General features: G+C 43.3%; 1 protein-coding gene across 1 annotated transcript in view; it reads right to left on the bottom strand.

Annotated features, from left to right (window-relative positions):
• Positions 1-4,328: 4,328 nt before the first annotated feature.
• The window catches only part of SLC9A9 (solute carrier family 9 member A9), a 558,734-nt gene continuing 535,491 nt past the window's right edge, over positions 4,329-27,571 (bottom strand). The window contains exons 15-16 of the mRNA XM_022582689.3: positions 13,533-13,638; positions 4,329-12,261 (exon numbers count right to left, since the gene is read on the bottom strand). Of these exons, the coding sequence (XP_022438397.1) occupies positions 12,034-12,261; positions 13,533-13,638 (334 nt within the window). The 3' untranslated portion in view covers positions 4,329-12,033. The remainder of the gene's footprint in view (positions 12,262-13,532; positions 13,639-27,571) is intronic.

Raw genomic sequence — 27,571 nt, 5'->3', positions numbered from 1 at the left:
GGAGCACAGGCTCTGGACGCGCAGGCTCAGCGGCCATGGCTCACGGACCCAGCCGCTCCACGGCACGTGGGATCCTCCCGGACCGGGGCACGAACCCGTGTCCCCCGCATCGGCAGGTGGACTCCCAACCACTGTGCCACCAGGGAAGCCCAGGCATACAACTTTGAATGGTGTTTCTGTGGCTTATAACTCTTCTTCAACTTCGGGCCAAATTTGTTAATTTTGTACTGGAATGTATTATTTTGTATTTGTTATAGAAAAATGGAAAGATTTTACCACAGAAGGAAAAGAAGTTTCCCTCTGTTCTCTGAAGTGGAGGTAAAGCTTTATGCCCTCCTCTGACAAGTTTTTTAAAAAGATGATGTTCTTCGAGGGAGGGGTGACCTGATAATTGAGTTTCAAATACTTTTCCTTTGTGCTGCTTGTGTGCAGTTGTCATTCGATGAATTCACCTGCCTGGTCAGACACCAGAACCCCAGAAGCAAGCTCTCGCTCGAGTCTTGTTTGCTACCTACGTGTATAACATTTTGAATTATAGTATTTACATGATTATTTCTATCCCTACTTTTATGCCAATGAACTACTTTTGAGCCATCGATCCATCTTTGGGAATGTGGTGACACACTACTAAGGACAAAAATGCGTATATGACAAACATAGCCGTTTTGCCCAAATAAGGAGAAAATGTATTAATTAAGATGAGTTGCGCCCTGTAAACTGAAGATTAGATAACTGAAGGATTAGCTAACTGAGAAGTAGCTGGGGAAAACTGAGCGATACTATCCTTACCAGACACGGACAAACTTTAAACATAGAAGAATTTTTGTGAAGATCACAGTTAATATTACATTTCATATGAATGCCCTGGCTGTGAACCAAATGGTTCTGTCACTTCATTTCTGAAGATGCCAAACTGCTTGCAGACCCCTTGACAGATAAAGACTGCCTGTTAATTGCATCCCAAGCCTGAGAAACACTGCTCTGGCCTCCAGCTACTTGAAGTGTGGTCCAGGGACCAGCCGATCAGCATCACCCAGGAGATGGCTGGAAATATAGAACCTCAGATCCCATCCGAGACCTCCGGAATCTGAATCTGTAGTTTTTTTTTTTTTTTGAGCACAGGCTCCGGACGCGCAGGCTCAGCGGCCATGGCTCACGGGCCTAGCTGCTCTGCGGCATGTGGGATTTTCCCGGACGGGGGCACAAACCCGTGTCCCCTGCATCGGCAGGAGGACTCTCAACCGCTGCGCCACCAGGGAAGCCCCTGAATCTGTATTTAACACAGTCCTCAGGGCATTCAAACGCCCTTTAAAGTTTGAGAAGTGATGCTCTAGACAGCGCTTCTTAAGATAGGTGTCAGGAGGGCGGGGTTACTCTCCTCATAAAGAACAGCAGCCTTGCAGGCCTTCGAGGATGGCAACGACACCAGCTGAACGGGCAATTGAGGGGGAGCAGAATAAGCCACCCCAGAAGGCGCCACTTGGGCTTGTGGATTATCTCAGCCTGAAGACAATCGGGGCCCAGCGGGCTCAGGTAGAGCTTTTTACCTCCCCTTTAACTCCTAAAAGAATTTAGAGAGGGGGTCTGTACCAGGAAGAGAGCTATTGCCAGAGAGAATTTTTATATCCAAAAGACTCATCTGTGTGGCGAGGCAAGCATTTGTTCCCAAACGTTGGCTCTTCCCATCTTCCTGTGAATTGTCTTCCTCCTCTTTGAAGCCTCAGATCCCTACTCCCTTCTCCTTAGCTCAGGATGCTATAAAAGCCTCAGTTGCCTGACTGCGGGGGTGTGTCATATTTTTATGGGGCTCCCATATGTAAGAAATTTGTTTTACTCCTGTGAATCTGTCTTACGTCAATTTAATTATTAAACCAGCCAGAGAACCTAGAAGGGAAGGAGAGAAGAGTTTTCCACCCTATGCAATCCCTGACTGTATCAAGAGTCATCTCTTGGGCTTCCCTGGTGGCGCAGTGGTTAAGAATCTGCCTGCCAATGCAGGGGACACGGGTTCGAGCGCTGGTCCGGGAAGATCCCACATGCCGTGGGGCAACTAAGCCCATGCGTTGCAACTGCTGAGACTGCGAGCCACAACTACTGAAGCCTGCACGCCTAGAGCCCGTGCTCCGCAACAAGAGAAGCCACCGCATTGAGAAGCCTGTGCACCGCAAGGAAGAGTAGCCCCCACTCTCTGCAACTAGAGAAAGCCCGCGTGCAGCAACGAAGACCCAACACAGCCAAAAAAAAAAAAAAAGAGTCATCTCTTCATTTCTAGCAGGCACAGACTGTTGGGGGAGGGTGGGAGGGGCAGGGCTGGCTCTTGGTCAAGGTTTCACCAGGAAAAGGATGCACTTGGAGACCAAGGCCAGCTCCTGATGCAGTTCGTATCTTTGGATCCAGTGGTATGAAAAGGAGACAATTTGAAGTGATTTGGTGGGTGACATTGCATGGTCACGGGGGCTTGAAGGGAGCAGTTATTTTTTCTTCTTTTGTTCAGGCAGCAGCTGTGGCTCCCAAATGCGTTGCCTGCTGGGGATCTAGAACTTGATGATTCACAAGTTTTGTGAGTTGGTGCTTTTCTAGCTAGACAGTGGTCTCGGCCGTGCATGTGGTTATGGCCTGAGGATTGAGAATTAGGCACAAATGAGGGCAGCATCCTCATCACCTCTGTTACTTCTTAGCCATTGTGTGGTTCCTTGTTGCCCCAGCAAGCAGGATGCCAGGGACGCACCCTCCGGCCCCTGCCGTCACAGTTTGCCCTTCTCTTCCCCTTCCCTAGACTGTCCCCCGGCTCCACATTCCCAGCTTGTACTGCCCATCCCAATCACCACTTCCCCTTTGATGATTTTCTGCAACTGGGTGATATTGCTTCCTCCTCCAAAATCCCTTTCATCTAGTGGTTTGCAACCTTGGCTGCACAACAGAATCATCTGAGAAGCTTTAAGAAATCCTAACGTTCAGGCCACAGCCCAGACCAGTTAAGTCAGGATCGCAGGGGGTGGACCCAGGCATCAGGAGCTTGTAAAGCTCTCCCGGTCCCTCCAATGTTCAGCCAGTGCTAGTACCATAACACTTGTCTGATCACTGTAAACCGCATGAAGCTGAAGTACATCTGTCTGGTTTTCTGCCCCTGATGCTGGGGCATCAAGGGTTCTTAGTGCATCTTGACAGACTTGTGCTAAGTCTGCCCGCAGCCTGGTATAATGGGGGAAGAAGTCATCGTCTTTGGAACTATACGGTTCTGGGTTCAAAACTCCCCTCTGCCATGAATCAACTGCGTGATCTTAGGCCAAGACTTAACTTTCTCCCAGGTCCACGCACGTAAAGCGGGAGTTGAAATGTGATGCTCCCAGGGTGGTTGTGAGGATAAAATAAGTTACTGTATCTGGAAAAGCGAGGCCCATATCAAAAGGTCAACTAATATTTGTTTCCTTTTCTTCCTTTTGTCATTTTTCCTTTTTCCCTTTAGGCATGGTGCCAAGTACAACCAAGCTCTACCAAGCCATGACTGAATTCAGTTCAGTTCTGTTAAGTCAGCATATCCTGAATGCTGGCCATCTGCAAGATAATGAGTGGACAGTGGGCTTTCAGGGAGGGGGACCTGGTGATTTTGGTTAACTGAAGGCTGCCTGTAGACCAGGAAAAGGATGGGTGAGTTTCACAGTACGACTGCATTGCTTAGGCCACATCCTGAAGTAGGGGGCATTTGAATCTGATCTCTTGTGTTTGGTCCTTGCTGAGCTGCTCTCCTCCCACTGACCAGTTCCCGGTGGGGAGGGGGCACGGAGGAGGAGGATGATCTGCAAAGAAGCTGCCTCCTGTAATGCCAAGGTGCAGACGGCCCAATCCCCTCCTTTACCTCCAGGCTGGCTTGGTGGATCTCCCCTCTCCTCTGTACTCGCTGCTAAAACGAATCAGTCTGTCTTTTGAGGTGATGCAATGAACCAAGATGTCTTTGAGTTCATGAGCTGTCTGGATTCATCATTAGTCATCTGTGCCATCTTGACTGATCCCATTAATGACGTTGACACTGGCAATTCCTAACTCGGATTATCAGCAATATATTGTAAGCCTCTAATAAATGTTTGTGAAACTGAAGGAATGACAGGTTGATGGACAATATTTGGGAAGACGATGGAACCTTCCATAGGCAGGCGTCTTATCCTTGCAACCTCCCCAAACCTAGCCTAACAGCTGCCCACGCTCAGTGATAAACACACTTGAAGGCTTCTTGGCTAATCTCACAAGTACTTCAAGAGTGTGCTTCAGGATCATCCTATGAACATCAGTTATCCTTGAACTGTGCTATGTATCTCCACACACAGGGATAAGAGATTGGGGCAGCACTATGAGTAAATGAGAATACAGCACAGAAGGTGGTTTATTTAGAAACAAATCCCTGAAGTGCTCCTTTCAAAAACATTGGAATTGATCAAATAATCTACCTGTTTCATTTATTTTGTGTGAGCATTGCTCTTATAGCCTTTGTCCTTCTGTTCCAATTTGGAAGGAGAGGGGAAAGGAAGAGGGAGGGGAGAGAGATCAGGTGAGGGAGGGCATATCTTGGCAGGTAGGCCATCAGAGTGGGCAGTTTGGGAGTCTCTGGTATGAGCTGACACTGCGGTCACAAGCAGAACTTCTCCTCCTCAGAAACCTCAGTTCTGCTCTGAAGGCCTTTAACTGATTGAATCAGGCCCGCCCAGGTTAGCTAGCCTAGTCTCCTTTAAAGTCAACTAATGATGGATGTTAATCACACCTACAAAATATGCATTCATAGTAACACCTAGATTAGTGTTTGAATGACTGGGGATTATATCATAGCCGAGTTGACAAGCAAAGCTATCACAGCTGAGGAGAGGTAGGGCCGTCGTACTCCACCACTAGAACAGTAACGGTAGAAATCGATGTTTCTTTGAGCTAGTTCCCTGTCCCCGGAATGCCAGAGCTTCTTGAATTCTCTGTGAGGGCTCATCCAGGCTCTTTTCACGGGTGCACACTCTGTCTATCCACTGAATGTAGCACTTAGCCTCTGTCCGATTCTCTCTTTCTTCTTATTGTCAGTGGTTCTCCCCAGGGATTGAGTGAGAATCATCTGTGGTGCCTTTTGAGGAAGAATATGCTTGTCCTCTTGGAGATTCTGACACGGTCCTTTTGTGGGGAGGGCATATCGGAATTTCTTTGCAGGAGTTAGAGAGAGGTGATGAAGGTCATGTGGCATTTGAGAAACTCTTCAGTGAAGCTGTGATGCACATCTCATCCCTCCAAACACACCCCCCCAGCCTGGACATTTTCCTTAAACTTCAGATTCTTGTAAACCTCTGGATAGCTCCATGAGGCTCTACATGGGAACCTCAGGCTCAGCATGTCCAGAGCTGAATCCACTGGCTTTTCCTCTTCCTCCTCCTAATACCCTCAGTGAATGGAACCATCAACCTATTGTCACCTAAGCCTTAAACTTGGGATTGTTCTGGGCTTCCTCACCTTCCATATCCAATCAGTTACCAGCTTTGCAGATTCTCACTCTGAAACCCATCTAGAAGATGCTCCCTCTCCATCCTCCTTGATTCCACCTGAGTTAAGTCTCTTATCATCTCTCTCCTGGGCTAGTAAAATAGCATCCTAACTGGGTTATTGCACCAACTCCCAGTCTTGCTTGCACTCCATCTCCTCACAATACATGTAGTTTTCTTCCCTGTTTAAAATATTTCAGTAGCTCTCCACTCTCAAAGGATCATGACCCAGACTACTTCATTTGATCTACATCTCCAGAATTATCTCTTATTCTTCCATTTTCTCACACTCAAACACATAAACAAGCCCCATGTGGAATAATTTATAGTTTCTCTAATGCGCCAGGCTGCTTCATACCCCTTTGTCTCTGCCCAGGCTGTTCCCTTTGATTGGAATTTCCATATTCTAATGATACACCGCACCCCTTGCCCCACGGGCCAGCACCCATCATGTCTGCTTGGTCATATCCTCTCATCTTTCAAGACTTCACTCAAATGTAAGTTCCTCCTTGAAGCCTTGCTTGACCATACCTTCCCTCCCCACCCCCATCTTGAAGCCAGAGCCACTCTAAGAACAGATCATAAATGAAAATGGTATCATTGTAAAAATTAAAATAGTGTGGATAAACCAAAAGGCTCTCTTGATTCAGTCCTCCTATTCCCACTCCTTTTATTTATTTATTTATTTATTTTTGCAGTACGCGGGCCTCTCACTGTTGTGGCCTCTCCCGTTGCGGAGCACAGGCTCCGGACGCGCAGGCTCAGCGGCCATGGCTCACGGGCCCAGCTGCTCTGCGGCATGTGGGATCCTCCCAGACCAGGGCACGAACCCGTGTCCCCTGCATCGGCAGGCAGACTCTCAACCACTGCACCACCAGGGAAGCCTCCCACTCCTCTTTTTGTTATCAGTCTGCTGTGGATCATCCCAGACTGTTTTTTCACTAACAATTTAACTTGAAAATATTTCCATGTGAGTGCATATGTGTGGGTCCATCTCTACATAGAGTATAATTAAGTGCTGCGGAGTATGGGTATAATACAGTTTAGTTAACTCTTCTGCTATTTCTTTTTAACCTTTTAAAAGGAGTTTTATTGATGGTGTGCTATGCAGGCATTAACATTTCTCAAAAAATTTCAAATAGAAAGAATTAAATTGCTTTGCTTAGCAATCTTTTTTTCCACTAATTTATCTTGTTTTTTTTGAATTTTATTTTATTTAATTTTGTATACAGCAGGTTCTTATTAGTCAATTTTATACACATCAGTGTATACGTGTCAATCCCAATCTCCCAATTCATCACACCACCAGCTCCAACCCCTGCCGCTTTCCCCGCTTGGTGTCCATATGTTTGTTCTCTACATTTGTGTCTCAATTTCTGCCCTGCAAACCAGTTCACCTGTACCATTTTTCTAGGTTCCACATATATGCGCTAATATACAATATTTGTTTTTCTTTTTCTGACTTACTTCACTCTGTATGACAGTCTCTAGGTCCATCCACGTCTCAACAAAAGACCCAATTTCATTCCTTTTTATGGCTGAGTAATATTCCATTGTATATATGTACCACGTCTTCTTTATCCATTCATCTGTCAGTGGGCATTTAGGATGATTCCATGACCTGGCTATTGTAAATAGTGCTGCAGTAAACATTGGGGTGCATGTGTCTTTTGGAATTATGGTTTTCTCTGGGTATATGCCCAGTAGTGAGATTGCTGGATCATACGGTAATTCTATTTTTAGTTTTTTAAGGAACCTCCATACTGTTCTCCATAGTGGCTGTATCAATGTACATGCCCACCAACAGTGCAAGAGGGTTCCCTTTTCTCCACACCCTCTCCAGCATTTGTTGTTTGTAGATTTTCTGATGATGCCCATTCTAACTGGTGTGAGGTGGTACCTCATTGTACTTTTGATTTGCAGTTCTCTAATAATTAGTGATGTTGAGCATCTTTTCATGTGCTTCTTGGCCACCTGTATGTCTTCTTTGGAGAAATGTCTATTTAGGTCTTCTGCCCATTTTTGGATTGGATTGTTTGTTTTTTTTAATATTGACCTGCATGAGCTGTTTATATATTTTGGAGATTAATCCTTTGTCCAACTTTTCTGCTATTGATGGACATTTTGCCCCCAGTATTTTGCAATAACAGTGTCACAATGAATATCATTTGTACACTTCCTTATGCATAAATGCCAAGTATTTCTTTTCTACAGGGATGCCTAAAAGTACAAGGTATACATATTTGATTCTACATTTCTTGACATATTTTTTTATTTGGCAGTTTTTTTCTTTCTTTTGTCATGCATCAGTAAAAGTTCTTTGTATATTTTGAAGAATGATCCTTAGTCGCACAAACAAAAAGTATAAATATATTTCTCTACTTCATCAAAAAAATTTTGCTTATTGTGTCTTTAATTATAAGAAATTTTGTATTCTTATGTAGTCAAATGTATCATTCTTTGCTTTTGGTTTTTATCTTTCTCAGGAAGACCATCCATATGCCAAGGTTATTTACATATTCTGTTTTATATTTTGCATTATTCTGTAGCTTTATTTTTTACATTTAGCTGTTAAAGTTACTTGGAATTTAATTTTATGATGTTTGAGGATATTACCTAATTTTCTTTCTTTTTCCAAATTGAAAGTCCACTGGTCCATACTATTTAATGAATAATATTCTATTCATCCATGCCCCCAAGTTGAAATGACATTTTTTTATGTATTAAGTTTCTAAACATATTCATGAGTCAACTTCTGTCCTTTGTAGTAGATTTTCTTGATCGCTTTGCTTATTTCCGGGTCAATACTACCCTGTTTTGGTTACTATAGCTTTATCGTATGTTTTGATACCTTATAAGGAGACATTATTTTTTAGCTGTCTGTCTCTACTAGATATGGGCTGGATGGGACTGAGTCACATGTCTTTGAATTTTAAAGATCTTTTACGTAGTTTGCATCCATGTGTGTTGAATGATGCAAATGAATAAACCAGAAGCTATTGGTGCTATTGATGCTATACTGTGTATTCTCAAGGTCTCAAAGATTGCAATGTAAAATAGCTTTTCCAGTCCTTACTTCCTATTGCAACTCAGTACCTTAATGTGTTGCTTCATAGGAATCTTCTTCTTATTATTTTGAATAAATAGTGCTTTTACAGTGTACAAAATCCCAAAGCTACAAAAGTGAGAAATCTCTCTTTAATTCTTAAGAGGCAATCATACTACCAATTTCTTCTTCAACATCCAAAATGACAGCACACCATCTGTTCTGCACCTTGCTCTTTTTGTTTAACAATATATCTTGGAGATCATTCCATATCAGTACTTATGGTGCTGTTTCATGAGATGGCTATGCCATGTTTTATTTAACCAGGATGGCAATTCAGTTGTTTTAATAAATATTCTTTATATGTATACAATTCTCAAATATCTGGAATAAAAATTTTGCTTATGAAATTGGTGAGTCAAAGGGTATTTGAATTTTCAGCTTCCATTTATATCATTAAGTTGTCCTCCAAGAAGTTTCTAGAAACTTCATGAATGAAGACCATGATGGCATTTGCCATCAGGCTTCAGACTTGCTCAGACGTGTGCCGAGTACCAGGGAGGACACTACAGAGATGTTAGCTGGGACCCTGACAGTGAAAGGAACTCTGTGTGTGTGTGTGTGTGTGTGTGTGTGTGTGTGTGTGTGTATGTGTGTATGTGAGTGTGATGTATACACAGTAAGAAGTTCAAGGAAGAACCCTAGGTGAATTAATTAGGGTCCTGTTTAAAGCTCTAATAATGAATGCAAGCATTAATGGTTTGAATAAAGCTCCTTTGCCTTCATTATTCATTAGAAACTGGCAGTAAATAACAGGTTTGAATTCCACCATCCTGATGCTGCTAATCAAAGCACAGAGCATTTCTTAAGATCATAAATTATTATTCACAACAGGAGCAGAAAGGGAATTTGGTTTTATGAATTGCTAACTGGGACACTAGCTAGCCTCTGTTCTGGTCTCGGTCTGATTCAGAGGGAAGGAGGCTGGTTATCACATCTTGAAGCTGGAACCCTGTCCAATTGGGCGGGACACACATTTCCTCAAACTCACAATATCATACCTACCTGGAGTCAGCTGGGATAAGTGGTCCAGTCCAGATTAAACAGCCCTCATTCTCCTTGTGGGTAATGGTTCATGATGTTCAGATGCAAAGAGATTTTTTTCCAAGCAGGAAGAGGGCTTTGCCTGTGGGCCAGGAGGCTATTTTTGGTCTGCCCTCTTAGCCAGTTGGTACCGGGTGTAGACGGTGTATCTTCCCCTACCCGCCCCCCCGCCCCCCGCCTCATTTCCATCCAGTGTGTCATATTTCTCTCCCTTCTCTCCACTCCTTCCCTCACTAACGTTTGTCTGTTTTGGGGGGATCTTCTCTTTCCCTGATGTGTCTTTCTCCACGCAGAGGAAAAGAAACAAAACACTGAGTTCTCATCCCTCCCTTTCACATGATAAAGGCAGAAATAAGATGAATCCTCTCTCCTGCCTTTCCTTCCGTCCATTCTCCTCTAGCACCTCCTCCCCTGTTTTGGAAGTTCCTGGTCCCCTGCAGTGTGAAAGGAGGAGGTGCTCCCTCTGCCTGACTCCACCTTCCCTTCTCACATCCTCCCAGCCCGCTGTGCTCTCTCCACGTGTCACTGACTAGGCCAGTAGCCCCCATGGCTCTTCCTGGCCCAGAGGACCCCAGCATCACCCTTACATCACCTTTCAGTTCCCCTTCACCTGGCACTTCGAGAGCAAGGGCTTAGCACTGCCAATTGGCGTAGACAGTAGAAGATGGCTCTAAATACATAAATAAAACAATTGTGCTTTTTAACAAAATTTTATTAGGATTAAGTCAAATTAGAAAACTTCCTGCTTTGCCATTTGCCATATTTACCTGGAATGACCATGTTATACTTAGCTGAGTAGAAAACAATTTATGTCCCTGGATTCTACTGTTTGGAAAGCAAGAGAATCTGCATAGTGGCGTGCCTGGCACCACCATGGTTCATGTCTAAAGCCAAATAACTGGTCAGCAAAGCCTATGTTACTTCCAAGCTTTGGGCCCCAGGAAGATGTCATTCCTACCTACCTCCAGGCACAGACTCATCAGAGCCTGGGCACCTGTGACTGGGGTCTGCTTTTTTAGGAGTCTGATATTAACATTTGCATTTCAAGAGAAGCTGTGTTTGAGGTATCTTAATGGCCTAAAAGTTGCGCAGCTAAATTAAAAGCTATTGCGTTGGTCTCCCCGCCATGGGCCATGAGCCGTGCCTTGTAAAAATGCTCCTGATGCTGCGTCCTTGTCTCCTCCGTGTGGTCTCTGTGCATCCTCAGCCCCAATCCTCTTGCTCCTGCCCCTGCACTGCTGTTGAGCTGTGAGAGTTGGAATTGGAGGACAGGTCAGGGTCCCTGTCCCGAATCCTGCTGCGTGGAGAGGAGCCTGTGCTAAGGAATCTCATCACTCAGCAGACAGAGGGACCTGCCATGGAGCCAGGAAGTGACTCAGATGCAAGTGAGGACAGGAAGGCTGAAACATGGTATGAAGAAGAGGACCCCGCTGTCCCTGGAAGGGGTCCTACCAAGGTGAAGAGTGGCACTGCATTTAGTGCAGAGTACAACAAAGCTGTCACCCACAGCTTCAAGCAACAGGAGGAGCAACTTGAAATGAATGCGGAGAACCGCGGGTCCCCAGGCGGAGTGGGCTCTGTGAGGCCGTCAACAGTGGTATCAAGCAAGCACTTATGTGGGCAAATATCCGTGGGTCATTCGGAGCGAGTGGGAGCCTAGGTTCTAAACATATAAAACATCTCACTTCCTGAAGAACTGGGCATTCCCTCCAGCTTAGGAGACACACATTTAAGCTCAGAAACTCTTTTTCTGAATTTTTTTTTTTTTTTGTGGTACGCGGGCCTCTCACTGTTGTGGCCTCTCCCGCTGCGGAGCACAGGCTCCGGACGCGCAGGCTCAGCGGCCATGGCTCACGGGCCCAGCCGCTCCGCGGCATGTGGGATCTTCCCGGACCGGGGCACGAACCCGTGTCCCCTGCATCAGCAGGCAGACTCTCAACCACTGCGCCACCAGGGAAGCCCTCTTTTTCTGAATTTTAAACTCTCCTTAATGAAGGGAATAGAATCCCAAATCTGAGTGAAGGGCCCAGAGAGCTGCACACAGAAAAGAAACACCCTGCAGACACAGCACATCTGTTTCATCCTCCCAGCAGCTAGACTCCTCCCTCCCTCCCCTCTGCACCCTTCCCACCCCACCCAATTCATTAATAAAAATGGCGCCGTCAAAAACTTAAATGCAGTTGCGTAATATAGAGGGATGATAATAAATTCTCATTTCTGCAGGCACCAGAGGATACACGCGATAAGGTTTTGAATCTCTCCAATTTATGCTCTTCATACATTTTCCAGCCTCTCCTCCACGCAGCCTCATCGGCTTGGCTTGATCCTCAGTGATCCCTGCATTACCTGTGATTACCTCGGTGCTGTTCACGCCCATTAATTCAGCTGGGACTGACCCGGAGTTTGCTCAAGCTTGAGTCCATAGCCTCCTAGGCCAAGGTCCCCCTCATAAATGTTTTCCTTGCTTGGAGTCTGGGGTGAAGCTTTCTGGTCCAGACCCGGCCTTGCAGGAGGGCTGCAGGGTGAGGTCGCTTGCTCCTGGTAATTCATGGCCAGTTCATCCTGGTTTACAATACATTCTACATCATCCTCTTTGAGCTGTTCCTGGTTTTGGAAAGAAAGAGAGGTCACTTCCTGATAAAAGCAGAAAACAATAGCAGTCCTACAGTGTTAGAAACTAGGATGTTTGTTTTCCTTTTTTAACTGCCCTGTCTTGTCTCGGCTGAAGTTGCTGGTATGGCAGATGTCACGTTTTCCCTCCCTGTGGGTAAGAGAACATGTGCTAATTGAGCGCCTCTGTGGATAAGGAAGTTAAAATAAAATGCAGTGGATTTTTTTGAATGGATACCTAATCTGGGTGAGAGGAGTTAGGAGTTTGCAGAATCCTGTGACCTCAGAGTACGGAATGATTCTCAATGTAGGTTTTGTAACACTCCTGCCTATCACAAAATTCTTAAAACTCAATGTCTGTTATATTTTCTCTAAAAAGTATATCCTCACAGCATGTTTCTTGGGATGAGTGTCACAGGGCTAAAAAGGGTTGGAAGTTACCATAGCAGATAATGGTGGAAATGAACTAGATCCGGCCACTAAAGTTTTCCTCAGACAGAGCTTCCCTTAAAGAAAGGAATTAAAATCTCAACTCTTCTTCCATTGGTTTTTGGAAGACCACACGAAATTACCTGTAGAATGAACCCTGGCTAGGTGACCTCAGCTCAGTGGTTTCCAACTGTGGCCTGTCTTGGAATCACTTGTTGCAGCACAGATGCTGGGCCCCTGAGACCAGGGTTCTGATGTAGGGCCTGAGAATTTGCAGTTCTAACAAGTTTCCAAGTGATGCTGAGGCTGCCGGTCTGAGGACACACTTTGAGAACCACTGGCTCAGGCTGTGCTGTCCTGAGCACGTCTGAGATCTGAGACGCCTTTTTCTCTGTTTAGACAAGGGGTCAGCCAGCTGGACAACCTCCAAGGGTGCCACAAACTCCAAGATTCTACTCCTCGCCAATCCCTGACACTCTGATTTACTGATAAGGATTCTAATTTCTTCTCAGCATTTTTGATTCCACCCCCTTGAGCTATAAAGCACAGGCCTGATATTCTCAATCTCAAAACACAGCACTTTGTGAGGGCACATTCCTTCTTTTATATTTTCTAAATTCATCTTATGGTTAAAAATATTGGTCACAATAAAAAAAAATTGCATTTTTAAAAAGAAGAATGAGCCCACATTAGCAACAACTGAAAAGAGAAGAGAGATGATTCTTGGTGCCATGAATTTTAAAAACGCTTCCTCCTCATGCTGGGAAGAAATAGCTCTGAGGTTCCCGGGCTCATCAGTATTCACCATGCCTGTCCCTCTTGGGATATTTACTCACCCCATAGGCCTGAGGACTGGTGAGCAGTCTGGAAATTGGGCCGCACCATTCAGGTAATGTTGTGGTCAGCGGAGGACCAGAGTGGGTTAAAATTGGTTTCAGATATCTGCGAGGCCTGTTAGGGAATACTTGCCAAGAGGAAGCCAGGATTTAGTTTCTTACACAGCACAAACATTTGCATGCCGCGAAAGAGACAGTTATTTTTACATTTAAACCGCCTACTCCCTCATTTAGGAGGTAATTTGGCCCGCTAAAATGGCTAGTTACATTCTTTGCTCCACACACGTTCCCAGCCCTCCTCGTGGTCTTTAATGATGGAGAAATGGCGCCTCGACCTGAATGACTTTAAAAGCAGCATACGAGACTGTGTTTACCTAAAACCGCACACACATCTTAAACCAGAGGTAATCGTCACAAAGAAGCGAGAGGTATTTCATAAAACATTCACTCATTCTAGGACTGGGTAGTGAACAGAGATTGTTTACCAAAATATTTTCACTATTCAACACAGTCACTTTATACTTCATACATCAATGCATCTCCATACGAAATAATGTAAATAAGCTGGAGCCGGGTTTATTCTACTGTCTAGCACCTGTCTTTCCCCCTCTCTTCATCCCAAAGTGCTCTAACAAGTTAAAACCTGTTCATCTAAAGTCGTTATGTTTCCCTCCAATCTAGCAATAATGAAATCCCTAGAGGCTGCCTCAGGTTGCCTTATTTATTTATTTATTTTCCTCCAAGAAAAGTAGTGAAATTATTTCACCATTCTATCAGAAACAGCTTTTAAGCTTTGTATTATTTCCTCTTCTGGAGAATAGGTCACCTCATCAACTTTCTGAAATGCTCTAATAAATAGGCAAAGGGAAACCAAAATGGAAGGCAGTTACCATCAGCTTGTGAGGATGAACAGCCACCCCCAGGCACTGAAGACAAGAGGTAATCTAGGCAATGGCTCTACTGCAGCCCACCCACCGCTGGACGGTGACAACATTCTGTCATGCCTGGGATGCTCTGAGCATGTGGGACAGAGGGAGGATGCAGCCCACATGGGCCAGGAATTTGGTTGCCTCTGGCTTCAAATCACTCACCACCACAGTGGGGACAAAGCAGGTGAGGCTCAGGAACACAGCCTAGTTATGATGTGAGGAGAGCAACTGAAAAGATGCTTAAGAGGGTCTGTAATTGCAACTGCGAATAGAAAACTTGACGACTGTTTTCAGATGAGCAGCTGTTGTGCTCAGTTAAGGACCGGGAAGATATTAAAGCTCAGAGCCTGGCATTCTCTGCAACATCTTGTAAGTCTATCTACAACTCTGGAAAGCCCTTGATGATTTGCCATTAATTTTTATTACAGAGTGTTATTACCTTCATTTTATGGATGAAAGAATTGAAGCCTAGAGATATGATGATTTTAAATAATCCGGAGGCTCCCTTTGCTATTTGAATCCACCACTGTCATCCCCTAGTGAAAGGTAATTTATCAGAGCAGAATCGTGCATGTGACCAGCTGGTTCTCTAGAGAGAAAAGCTTGCAGACAGCACCCCTGCTGGTGAGCTGAGGACCCTCTCAGGCAGGGGGCATGTGGTCTTACTAGGTTTTATGGTGTGCATAGGTCAGAGAAAATTTTTTTTTTTTTAGGGAGGTGAGGTGGACGATATATATATATATATATATATATATATATATATATATATTATACAACTGAAGTATAAATCAAAGAAAATCCAGCCAATTTTATTTCCAGATGGAAAAGTAACAGCAAGTAAGCAACATTTTTAGCAATGTTGTGTAAATAAAAATGAGGTCTGTTGTTTAAGAGAGGCCTGGGCAACTTCCATTGTTTGAGGTTCTCAATATAATGAAAAATCACAATGCCAAAATCATGTTACAAAAGGAAAACACAAATTTAACCTTGCACAAGGCACATTTTCTTCTTTTCATCCTGATGAGGTATCTCTTCAACTTTATGTGTCTTGTTATTGGAGCTAACACTTAATGACTTCCTTTGTAGCTTTTTGTGACTGTGAGGCCTGGACCAAACAGGCTACCATCTGGCCCCTCTGGACAAACTCTGGAATTTTCGACTCAGAAGACTTGGGCACAGCTGCCAGCTCTGCCCCTTCACCGACTCTATGACCTGTGGTCTAGTGATTGACCCCCGTGAGCCTCAAGCATTGCCATGGATATTAACTGAAATAACACGGAAAAGAGGTGTTACACTTTCACATGCCATTCAAATGCTATTTTATTTAAAAACATTATTTTCTAAGCAATACTTTCTGGAGACAGTGGTGTGTCAATTATTGTGCAAATAACAGAGAGGAAATGATATGAGGGTAGAGGTGAGAGAGTGGCACTCCTGGCATTTTCTGTGGCATTGGGAGTCACAGGCTAGTCAGTGGTTGGAAGATTTGAGCTGCTCCTACACCAAAAATAGCTATTTGGGTTAAACATTGTTGTATTGGGGGGCTGGTGTCAGGTAGTAGGTGAGAGGTGGGAGAATTTGCTGACATAAGACTCTTCTAGGAAACTCATGATGCCATTCTGGCTGTGCTGGAGTCTCAGTAGCGGCAAGTCAAAGGAAGGACACATACACCGCGTGGCAAAAGTGAACGGAACACGTAAGCACCATCCGCAGACACGGCAGATGTGGACCAGGGTCTACGTTCTCCAACGTCTTGGTTTGCCCAATGCTTGCCATATATAATGTGCTCAGTGGATGTTTGTTGAATTTATAGTTTAGGAAAATATTCAGGGGTATTATGAGTGATGGAGGTGGATTCTGGGTAACTGTGTCAAGGGAAGAATGAAGGGAGCAGATTACAGCCAACAAATGAGGATTTCCTGAGGATAAAAGCCTAAGGGAGGTCAAGTCAGAGATGGATCTCTTGGGCCTAGGTTATTAGAGAAAGGGGACCATGTGGTAACGGCATAAAATAAAGCGGTTAGAAAACAACTTTGTGCTTCACTCATTCAATCATTCATTTGTTCCTTCATATACTCACACATTTTTATGTTATGCGCTAAACTACTGAAGTACCCACACAAGGAAATTAACAATTACATTACAGAATGGAAAGCTCCCTTGTCTCTAGACGGTGGTCTCCTTGAGGGCAGGGCTGTCCCCTTCAGCTGGATACAATGCTCGGCACATTTTAGACGTTCAAGAAATAGTTGTTGAATTAATGATGAAAACAGGCTCAAAGAGAGTAAAAGAATAGCTCAGTGGAACACAGCCAGTTAGTTATTGGCAGAGCTGGGCCCGAGACCCCAGACATTTCCACCACATTGGGCACCTTCCTGCTGGTATAGAGACACTGAGTAACAAGTCTCATCTAATTGGATAACTTATTTGGAACTGGGGGCTCAGTGACTTTCTGAGTTCTTCATTGCTGAGCAGTATCTGGAAAGTGGCTGGATCTCCAGGATTACCTGAATTATTAAAAAGTAAAAAAACTCTTTTCATCTACAGGAAAACCCAACTGCCGATTTTGCAAAATGTGTTATTTTTCTTATCAGGTTCTAGTATATGTTCGGAGACAGAGAGATTCCCCATTGGGTATTTCTGGTGCAGCTAGTTTTGCTTTTCTAATAAGCTCGAAATGCATTGAGATGAAATGTTAAGCTCTGGGGGGGAACAAAAAACAATGACTTTTCTCATCTTTAAAGGGCATAAGTTTGGGAAGAGCAGTCTGTTTCAGGAGATGTAAGTAAAATCTGGAACTCTACCTGGAATTTAACATGTGTGAAATAGGAAAGAAAATTAACTCAGGCCAAAGGAGAAAATGCATCTGCTATCAGCAGGTCCAGAGCTAAATTTAGTGCTTAACTGAACCAACATCCAAAATAGTGGTGACATTGATTTCTCTCTTTTGTTAGTTTCTGTTTTGATTATTCTAAGTCCTCATGTTTTGTCCCTTGTAAGTTGCCAAAACCAATGGGTGCACAGCTTGCTCCTGCCTATGCCTCTCATAACACGGTCCTACATAGATTGGTCAGATGCAGAACCCCAAGCAAAGATCCAGCTCCACAAAAAACATCTGCCCCTTTGAAGGGAGTAAGCCCCATTGCCCTGTACTATGGACTGAATATTTGTGTTCTCCCAAAATTCACATGTTGAAGCCTTGACCCCCACTGTGATGGTATTTGGAGATGGCACCTTTGGGAGGTAATTAGGGTTAGATGAGACCATGAGGGTGGGGCCTTCCTGAGGGGATTAGTGTCCTTATAAGAAGAGAATCCAGAGAGTTTGCTCTCTCTCTCTCCACATGTCCACAAAGGGGTCATGTGAACACACAGTGAGGTGGTGCCTGTTTGCAAGCCTGGAAGAGAGTTCTCACCAGAACCTGACTGTGCTGGCACCCTAAGCTCAGGCTTCCAGTCCCCAGAACTGTGATAAAATAAGCTTCTGTTGTTTAAGCCAGCATTTTATGGTATTTTGTTATGGCAGCCTGAGAAGACTAACATGCTCCTGTTTCTGGACTTCTTGAAAAGTCATTGATTTCAGAACCCTGAAGAGCTATGTTCTATCTTGGCTTTCTCTAAACATGCCTCATCGTGAAGACCATCTTGGCATTTGTTAAAAATTCAGATGTCCAAGTCTTGCCCTGGAGATTTTGATTTGGCAGGCCTGGGAAGTTGCCTGGGACTCTGAATTTTCAATGGCCCAGGCAACTGATGATCAGGCAAGTATGGAACACAGTGGTCTCTCTCCAGAGTATTGCCCTCCATATGAGATTTAGATCTTAAATAGGAAGAAAAAGAACATGGCCTCTTATGTCCATAAAGCCAACATTTTTAGGGTGAGCATAGGTATAAGATAAGCCCATTTTGCCCAGAACCCAGACCTGACTAAAGCCAATTGTTTCAACTTGTCCCTGGGGGATGGGTCAGCAACTTGGCTCAACAAGATACAGTCTTGATGATGTTACACCTGAGAGTGGAATAATGAAGCATCGCATCTTGGCTTGTGTAGGAAGACTTTGTGCCTATTGGGAGCATTTGCATGTGTTTGTATGTATAAGCTTGATAAATGGTCTTGTTATCAGGAAAAAATTCTTGTTAATTCAGAGGTGTGTAGAGAAGGAAAGCACACTCATCTTTTTAGGAATACACCCTGCATCTTTTTATTTATAAGACATTTCTCTATACCTTATTTTCTCTTTACAACTGTAGGTAGGTATTATAGTCTCATTTTAAAGATCAAGAAATGTGTAATCAGATGGCTTTTCGATTCTCTTCTAAACTATCTTTACCTCCCTTTCCAGAGCGCATTTAACTTCCAGGGCTGACTTGCTACCAGAGATGGTCAGGGATCAATGGCAGGTGAGTAGGGAAGGGTAAGTGCATCCCAGAGTGGGAGCTGACCTTGCCCTCCAAGCCCATATGTTACTGCAGGAAACCAGGTCCCATTTGCTATGGACTTGCTGAGTCCCCACGCTGGTATTTACTCAGCATCCATGAACAGAACAAGTAGAGGATAGCCCCAAATTGTACACACCCCATCATTCTTTGATTCCAGTATACAAATCACACCCTTTATGCTTTATTTCACAGGAAATGTGGGCTAATAAATTGAATTGAGTGTGTTCTCCTTCTTCCTTAGGATATGTTGGATTCTGTAATTTGACACACTGTCTTGCCATCTTGCTTAAGTATGTGATGAAAAATTTTGCTGAGGTGTATTTGGGGTTCAGGTTGGAGGAAGGCTTTAAGAGTCCAACCAAAAGCCCTCTTCTTTAAGCTGTTTTATCACTCAGTTCTCTCTACCTTGAGGGAGGACTTCCCATTCTGCACTGGCACACACAGAGAACGTAGAGGTGTGGTCCTGTCTTTGCAGCAGCCACTCTATTTCAAGAACAAGCTATCAAGAATATACAATGGAATATTACTCAGCCATAAAAAAGTACAAAATTGCATCATTTGTAGTGATGTGGAAGAATCTAGAGTCTGTTATACAGAGTGAAGTAAGTCAGAAAGAGAAAAACAAATATTGTATATTAACGCATATATATGGAATCTAGAAAAATAGTACTGATGAACATATTTGCAGGCCAGAAAAGAGACGCAGATGTAGAGAATGGACTTGTGGACACGGGAGGAAAGGGGAGGGTGGGACGAAGTGAGAGAGTAGCACTGACATATATACACTACCATTTGTAAAATAGATAGCTAGTGGGAAGCTGTTGTATAGCACAGGGAGCTCAGCTTGGTGCTCTGTGATGACCTAGAGGGGTGGGATGGGGGGGTGGCAGGGAGACTCAAGAGGGAGGGGATATATACATATATATATATATACATATAGCTGATTCACTTCGTTCTACAGCAGAAACTAATACAACATGGTAAAGCAATTATACTCCAATTTTAAAAAAAAAGAAAAAAAATAAAAACAAGGAAAAGGCAGAAACCCACTATTCACATACAAGGGTGAACATGTGTTCCTTTGGTTGACAATCCTAACCTTTACCATTTTAAAGGAAATTGCCCTAGACAAGTGCTAGGGCAGAAAGGAAGCCCGAATAAACACCCTGAGGGGTAAGCAGAACTGCCTGGAATAAGATAGCAAGGAGTGACTGCAAGCCCCTTCAGCCTGGTCTCTGAGCTCTGCTACTCACATGTCTGTTTGGAGAATGGCTTTCCCTTCAAGGCCAGGCTGGTTTGTCCCTTCCTCCCAATAGCCATCTCAGATCGGCCACGCTGAACTGCTTCAGCTCCATGGCGGATCCGGAGCAACATGTATAATACATACCTGCCTGACAGCATTTATCACATTGTCTTAAAGCTGATTGTTTACATCTCCATCTTCCTCTCTAGACTCTAAGCTCCTTGAGGGAGCTTATAAAATAAAATCTTTTTATTGTAAAATGAAAATGTGATACATCAAACATCATAAATCTAATGTGTGTCTTAATGGATCATTATAAGGTATGGAAACCTTCCAGATTCCAGGAAACGGAACTATGTCGCCTACCCTTGAAGCCCTTTTCAGGTGTCTCATCCTAATCAAAACTTCTTCCTCTCTCCAAAAGTAACTACTATCCTGATTTTTATACGAGTCACCTCCTTGAGTTTTTAATTACAGTTTTGTCACTTAAATGTACATTCTGGCACACTACAGTTTGGTCTTGCCTATTTTTAAAAATGTGTTATGTCTTTTAATCTATAGATTCCTCTTCCACCCTTTTCTTTATAATTTATTTGCTGAAGAACCTGGGCCACTGGACCTGTGGAGTTTCCCATGGTCTGAATTGCTGATTGCAAACTCATGTGCAGCCCAGCATGTTCCTCTGCCCTTCGTACCTCCTGCAAATGGCCAGCTGGATCCAGAGACTGGATCAGATTCAGGCTTTATTCTACCCCTTCTGCAAGACTAAAGAAGGCACATCATATCTGGTTGTCTCTCTTTGTGTGATTTTAGCAGCCACTGATGTGTAATAACTATATCTATTTGCTCACTGGGGTATGCAAACAGTGAAATTCTAATTTTATCTTTTTATTATTTTATTAGGTAGAATACTTTTATAAAGAGACACTTTTCATTTGTCCTATTGGGATATTCAGTGGAATAGTCAATACAGGAAAGGCAAGATAAATGTTTGATTTATTCCCTCTATTTACTAGTTTTCCAGATAATGATTGGTTATGACCCTCTGAAAATGACTGATTCTTTGTTTAAATATCACCATAAAGTAATGGTGAATTTAAATGAATTTGATTGCAATTTTTAACACTGTTGAAGCTCAAACTGAAGCTCTTTGGTCAATGGGAATCTTCAGATCGGCTTCTGAGTCCTATTGACATGATGCCAGTATCTTTGATAGCTTCCTTGTCATCTGCATGGCAAGTTGTAGGTTCATCTTATACATTTCTGTTTCAGACCTCAAAGAGGCTATTTCTCCAAACTTCTCTGGGTTTTTTTTTTTTCAGTGAGAAAGGGTACTTTAACAGCACAACCTGGGCACCAAAAGTTGCAATATAAAATGGGGTGCTGGCAAATGTATAACAACTGACTCTCGTAAAAAAAGGGCAGATTTGTAGCATTTCCTAATTTTCATGGTGTAAATACTCCCATTATGGCTGATTCCAATATACCAACATGGAGTCATTAAATGTGGAGTTGGGACAAATGTGTACCATCTGTTCTTACCACCTCTTGTAAACCAGCTTCACCACACCACTGATTATATATCTCATGAGTTCCTATGGATACTTCCAGTTCAAGTTCAAGAACTTCTGATTCTCAAGGACATAGGGGATGATAGAATTAGAATACTCCACAATGACTCATTTGTTTTATCCACAGTATTATACTTACAGTAGTCTCATAATCATGATATACTGCCGCTGTAATAATTACATCATGTATTAAAAATGTTTGCTTACCCTTCCTCCATTCTCACTTCTCATTAAAAAAAGAAAATCTATAGTAGAACTGTTCATAGTTGTACTATATTTACATTGTCAGAATATATAACCATTACATTCTATATGCTCTCTCAGCCCTCATGTAATCTTAGCACTACAGGTAACTGTACATTTAATGTTCACCTTCAGGCCTTATGTCAATGTCTTTCTAGTCATTTTGATTCTTTGAAGCTTGTTCTTTAGTAGATTCCTTAGGAAGGACTCATGGAAACATTCGCTGAGTTCTCGAATATTGATAAGAGTTAGTGCCCTTTATATATTGAAACTGTTTTTCTGGAAATAAAATTGTTGGCTTATACTTTCTTTATTTGATCACTTAAATATGTTTCTATTTTCTTTTAACATAAGGAGTTGCTCCTGAAAAGTCTAATGAAAATATAATTTTCTCTCCCTTATAAATCACATTTTTTTTCTCTAAATGTCTGAAGGACTTTTTAAATTTTTTCATTAATTTCACTAATTTTTTTCTGATGTTTGCTGTTCCTAGTTGATAGTCTTAGGTACATGGTGTGCTCTTTCAATGTGTAGTTCCCAATGTGTTAAATGTGTGTGTTGTATTTCAGGGAAGTTCTCTTGAGTTAGGACTTGTTCTGTTTCCTTGCTTTGCTCTTTTTCCAGGGATTCCTGTTTTCTAGATGTTCAATCTCCTGTGCCTATCTTCAATATTTGTCACTTTCTCTTGAATCTTTTTAATCTTTTTCATTTATTTTTGACTTAAAAACTTCTCTTTCTTTCACTTGCATTTTCTCTTAAGGTATTATCCATTGTGTTTATTTGCTTTTGTAGTCTTTCTAATTTACTATTCATTTCTGAAATAATTTTAAAAAAAATTTAAATTGTTTCCAGAGCTTTTTTCTAATTCTGATTTATTTCATTCTTTCATAGCTCGTATCATTTTTTTAAGGTCTTTTAACTTGCTTTAATATAGCATGTTATAGTTTTGATTTATTTATGGGCACATCTTTCTGGCATGTTTTCATTATTTGTAGAGATGTTATTCTGCTCCTCATCCTCTTATTTGTTTTTTTTTTTCCTTATAATAAGTCTCTATGGGATTTGACTTCTATTCTTTTCTGTTGTTCGTTCTTATGTAAAATTAGTTTTCCTAAAGTTATAGAATAAGGTAGGGTTCAGGAAAGCTCTTCTGACTTCACAGGGTTCCCTCTTCTGTTGTTTTTATATAGTGGTAAACATGGTGGCTTGCATTCTGAGATTTCCTGCCCTGTTTCCTGTGCCCACCGCACCTCCCCCCACCCCCAACTGATCTGGACCTTGTCTTTCCTTTATCACTACCGTCTCTATGCAGCTCAATTTTAACTCCACTCCAAGGCCATTTCTCCTGAGTGTAGGGCCCTGACCTTGAAGGGAGACTTCTGAAAAAATGCCCGTGTGCTCATCACTCGTGTACAATTTTGAGAGCTCTCAGGGGTCTCGACAGCCCATTCAGTCCTTCTTCCTGGGACCTTCCACTTATTCCTCCTAGAGAAAACTACATCTCCCACTCCCTGCCCCAACACCAGGTTTAGGGATGTTTATCAAATTGGTCCAACTACACTTTCCAGGAAATACTATTGGCCATTCAGTTCTCCTGATTTCAGATGTTACCTCAGATGTTACCCTATTGCTTCCTTTTTCCTCCTGAATGGACACTTGTACTATTGGTAGTTTGTTTCCCCTCACTTTTAATTTGGAGTTTGTGAGAAAACTTGCCCCTAGTTTTGCTGTAAATGTGTCCATGGATTTTGCTTTTGTTACCTAATTGTTCTGCCTATTTTTTTTTTAAACTTAAAATTTTTTTTACTTACTTTTTAAAATTGTTCTGCCTATTTATTTATTTATTTTTTTTGCAGTACGTGGGCCTCTCTCTCACTGTTGTGGCCTCTCCCGTTGCGGAGCACAGGCTCCGGACGCGCAGGCTCAGTGGTCATGGCTCACGGGCCCAGCCGCTCTGCAGCATGTGGAATCTTCCCGGACCAGGGCACGGACCCATGTCACCTGCATCGGCAGGCGGACTCTCAACTACTGCACCACCAGGGAAGCTGTGTTCTGCCTATTTTTATGTAGGGATTTGGAGAGATTGAGAGACTGCTGTTGATGCCACTGCCATCTTCCCAGAATCCTCCAGGACTGAATTTTATTTGATCTTCTATCTTTGGTGATTAGTATCTAGCACATTACTAATGAATGGGGATGTGGTCTAGTTAGATTTGTAAATTGTGCTCTGTCTGAATTGCCTAAGCTAACTGGGGACTGTCCATAATTCAACCAATATGGCTTAGATTTATCAATATGGACTTCCTATGTCACAGCCAGATCAGCTGATGGTACCTGGAGCCATGATTCCCAACCTTCCCTGGCCTTGGACTGGCATCTCTGAAAGAACGCCTGTGTGCTCATCATTTGTGTAAAATGTCATGTGACATTTCAGAGAGTTCCCAGATGCCTTGAAATGCATCCATGTTCCCCTAGAAGTCCTGAGCTAGGAAACTCTGGTGATTAAGTATTAAGGACAAGGGCCGACTAAAGGCCGATGAAATGATGTGCTTGCTATCTTATTTGTACCGGGAGTTGGTTTTATCAGTGATATCTATAGGATCTAACTATCAAATGTTAATTCTGTTGGGCTTCTCGGTTCCAGATAGACAATCCAGGGACAGAGAAAGGGCAGTGGGGTTTGTTGAAAGGTTAAAGGAAAGAAGACAGTTGTAGGATACCAAAGCAGCCAGTGTAAGTAGGGCAAGTGGACAGGAGATAAACAGGGGGAAATATTGGAATCATGAAGCTGGAGGAAACCTGAGAGTTCATCTGATCCACAGCCTTGGATCTAAATACAAAAGAAAGTCTAAACCTGGGTTTTTTCCAAGTGTGGTCACCTGCTCATCTGCGTCAGAATCATTGTTGCTTCTTAAAATGCAGATTTCCAGGCCCTTGACCCTGACCCCCTTAGGTGGGGGCCTAGCAATCTGCATATTAAGAACTCCCTGAAAACCACTGGTCTAAATGATGCCGAGCAGAATGGCATCCTGTCTCTTGAAGAACTCTGGATGTGGAGGTACAATATCTATGAGCTGCACAGTGCAATAATAACAATGATGACAATAGTATTACTTTCACTCTTACCACCATTGCTTCTCCTCCTACTACTGTGACCTTAAAATTTTTCCCTTTGGGCACAGGATGGGATCACAGATTTCCAGGAATCTGCTGCCTATCAGATGCAGTTAAATCCATTTGCACCATATGGGAGGTTACATCTGGCTCATTGTTTCGAGAGAAGACAGCTCTGGAGAAGAATGCTGCTGACACTCACATGGAGTGGGTCTTGGCTTTTCGTGGCCTTCTGGTTGTTAGGGGAAGTGCTGCCCCAGACCGGGGCATGAACCCGTGTCCCCTGCATCGGCAGGCGGACTCTCAACCACTGCGCCATACTTTTTTAAGCACAGGTCTGGCCACATAATAAGCACTCAGCAAACATTAGTTAACGTTATTATTATTTTCACTGTGTCATTTGAGGAGTTGTATGTATTAGAAATATATTCCAAATATCCCCAAGTCAATTTACTCATGAAAACCCCTCCATGTGCCCCAAGGATTTCCTAATATTTCTTCTGCTGGCTGCTGGAGCCCAGAGGAAGGTACTGCAAAGTTTCTCTCAGAAGATTCCCTTCTGTTCTTGGAGCTGTGCCCCACGTGATGGTGCCCAGGGAGGATCTGCTCACTGTTTCATGTCAGCAGGGTTTCAATGGAGCACTTACATTCCAAGGCTCCTGACACAGGAACGACCTGTCTCCACGGGAGTGAGGCACTCGCTCAGAAGGGGGGTGTTTTCATGTTGGGCATCGGGTTTTTAAGGTCGCCCTAGAGCAGCCCTTTCTCATCATTGTATTTGTTTCTCTGGGCTCTGGTTGTCCTTGAGGCCAATCCAACTTTCCTATACTCTGAAGACACTGTCTCTTCCTGGCCATTTATTGAACTCCTTACTATTGAGAAAGACAAATCTCTGTCGCTCTGTCTCTGTCTCTCTCTCTCTCTCTCACACACACACACAACCCAGCAACGCTGACTGCTGTAACCCACTGAGTTAGTTACGCATATGGGAATCAGGGTATGTGACACTGGGTTATTTGAAGCTATGGAATGAAGCCCCATTCAGGACACATTAGAAACTCCTTTTCCTTTGACTGAGAGGACATAAGAGGAGAGCCCTTTGTTGTTACAGGGTCACATGTCATAAATAATCTCATTCTGCTCTCCAGGCACATTTTTCTCTCAGATGCAGTCACTTTCAAACTTTTTTCCCCCTCTAACCCCTACCTGGAAATACATTTTATAATTGCTTCTCAGTACGTGTCCTAACATCTGCCGAGTCATAAAAGTAAAAACACTGCTGTGATGCACTTGGGTCTATTCCTATTTTTATTCTTTGTCCTATTCTCCATCCTACCCTATCCTACCCTATCCTATCCTACCCTACCCTATCCTATCCTATCTCATCCCATTCAGTCTGTCTTCTATATATCTTTCTCCTGAGCATTGCTAGGATTCACCAATATCCAGGTCTCCTCGTCTTTCAGGTACATCAGCATCTTTGAAGAGGTTGCCTCGGCTTCCTTGAAGTAGGTGGGGCTATATCACTAATTCTGGCCAATGTGCTGTGGTCACGGTGACTAGTGTCACTTCTACGCTGAAACATAGGAAGCCAGCAAACCTCCAGCTCACTCTTTCCCTGATACAGTGATCCCAGGAGGCCTCAGGTTGAGTTGGTGGAGCCACAGATCAAAGCTGCCTGCATCACTGAGTTGCCTCATGGAGGTCTGTTGCCCTAGAGGGTCACCTGCATCCTTAGCAGCCTTTAAGTAAGAGAGAAATAGAAATGTTTGTTGGGCCACTGAGATTTGGGAAGTGTTTGTTACCACAGGATAGTCTATCCTATTTTAATACGGTATTCTCGTGTATGTCTTTCTTTCTTTTTTTTTAAGAAATGCTGGTCCTGGGTTACCGAAATGATTCCATGATCCACTATGGGTGGCCTCCTACAATTTGCACATCTTATTTTCAAAGCATCTGCCACATCGACAGCCCCAAAGTTTAGGTAGAGAGAGAACGCCACAGAGGAGGGCAAGCACATACCAGTACCGTCTCTCTTCAGGGTTCCGAATACTGGGGATTGGTTGACTTAAGGACTACTTGGTTGTGTGACTTGGGACCTAGAGAGTTAGGTTACAATAGTTTTGGTGGGGAGGCACCAGGGACTAGTTCCAAAGGTGACTAAGTAGTGCATTTACCCTTTCTGTGGGACATTTTTTTGCCTTTTGGATGTACACGGATCCAGATTCAGGCCTCATATATGCTGCATTTTATCAGCAGTCCTATGTGCGCCGAGAACCCAAACAAGCAGTGTATCCTGCTCATTATTAAAAGAAGTTGGAGTACAATCGCATGACTGCTCCTACTGTGCTGTCAAGTGGTGAGATCAGAGGTCTCCCTCATGGCTGCGTCCTTGACTAGATACTTGAACTTCATTATCCTCTGTTGATCCTACTTACTTTCCCAACCCTATTCCCCATACTTTTCCACAATCCTTAGTTTCTGATAAATGTAGTTGGGC

The sequence above is a fragment of the Delphinapterus leucas genome, chromosome 4 (genome assembly GCF_059928025.1).
Source record: "Delphinapterus leucas isolate spDelLeu-1000000601 "Yukka" chromosome 4, BTC_Dleu_Yukka2, whole genome shotgun sequence".
NCBI classification, from domain to species: domain Eukaryota; kingdom Metazoa; phylum Chordata; class Mammalia; order Artiodactyla; family Monodontidae; genus Delphinapterus; species Delphinapterus leucas.
Note: the sequence above shows the minus strand (reverse complement) of the source record. Positions and strands in the feature narration are given on the sequence as shown.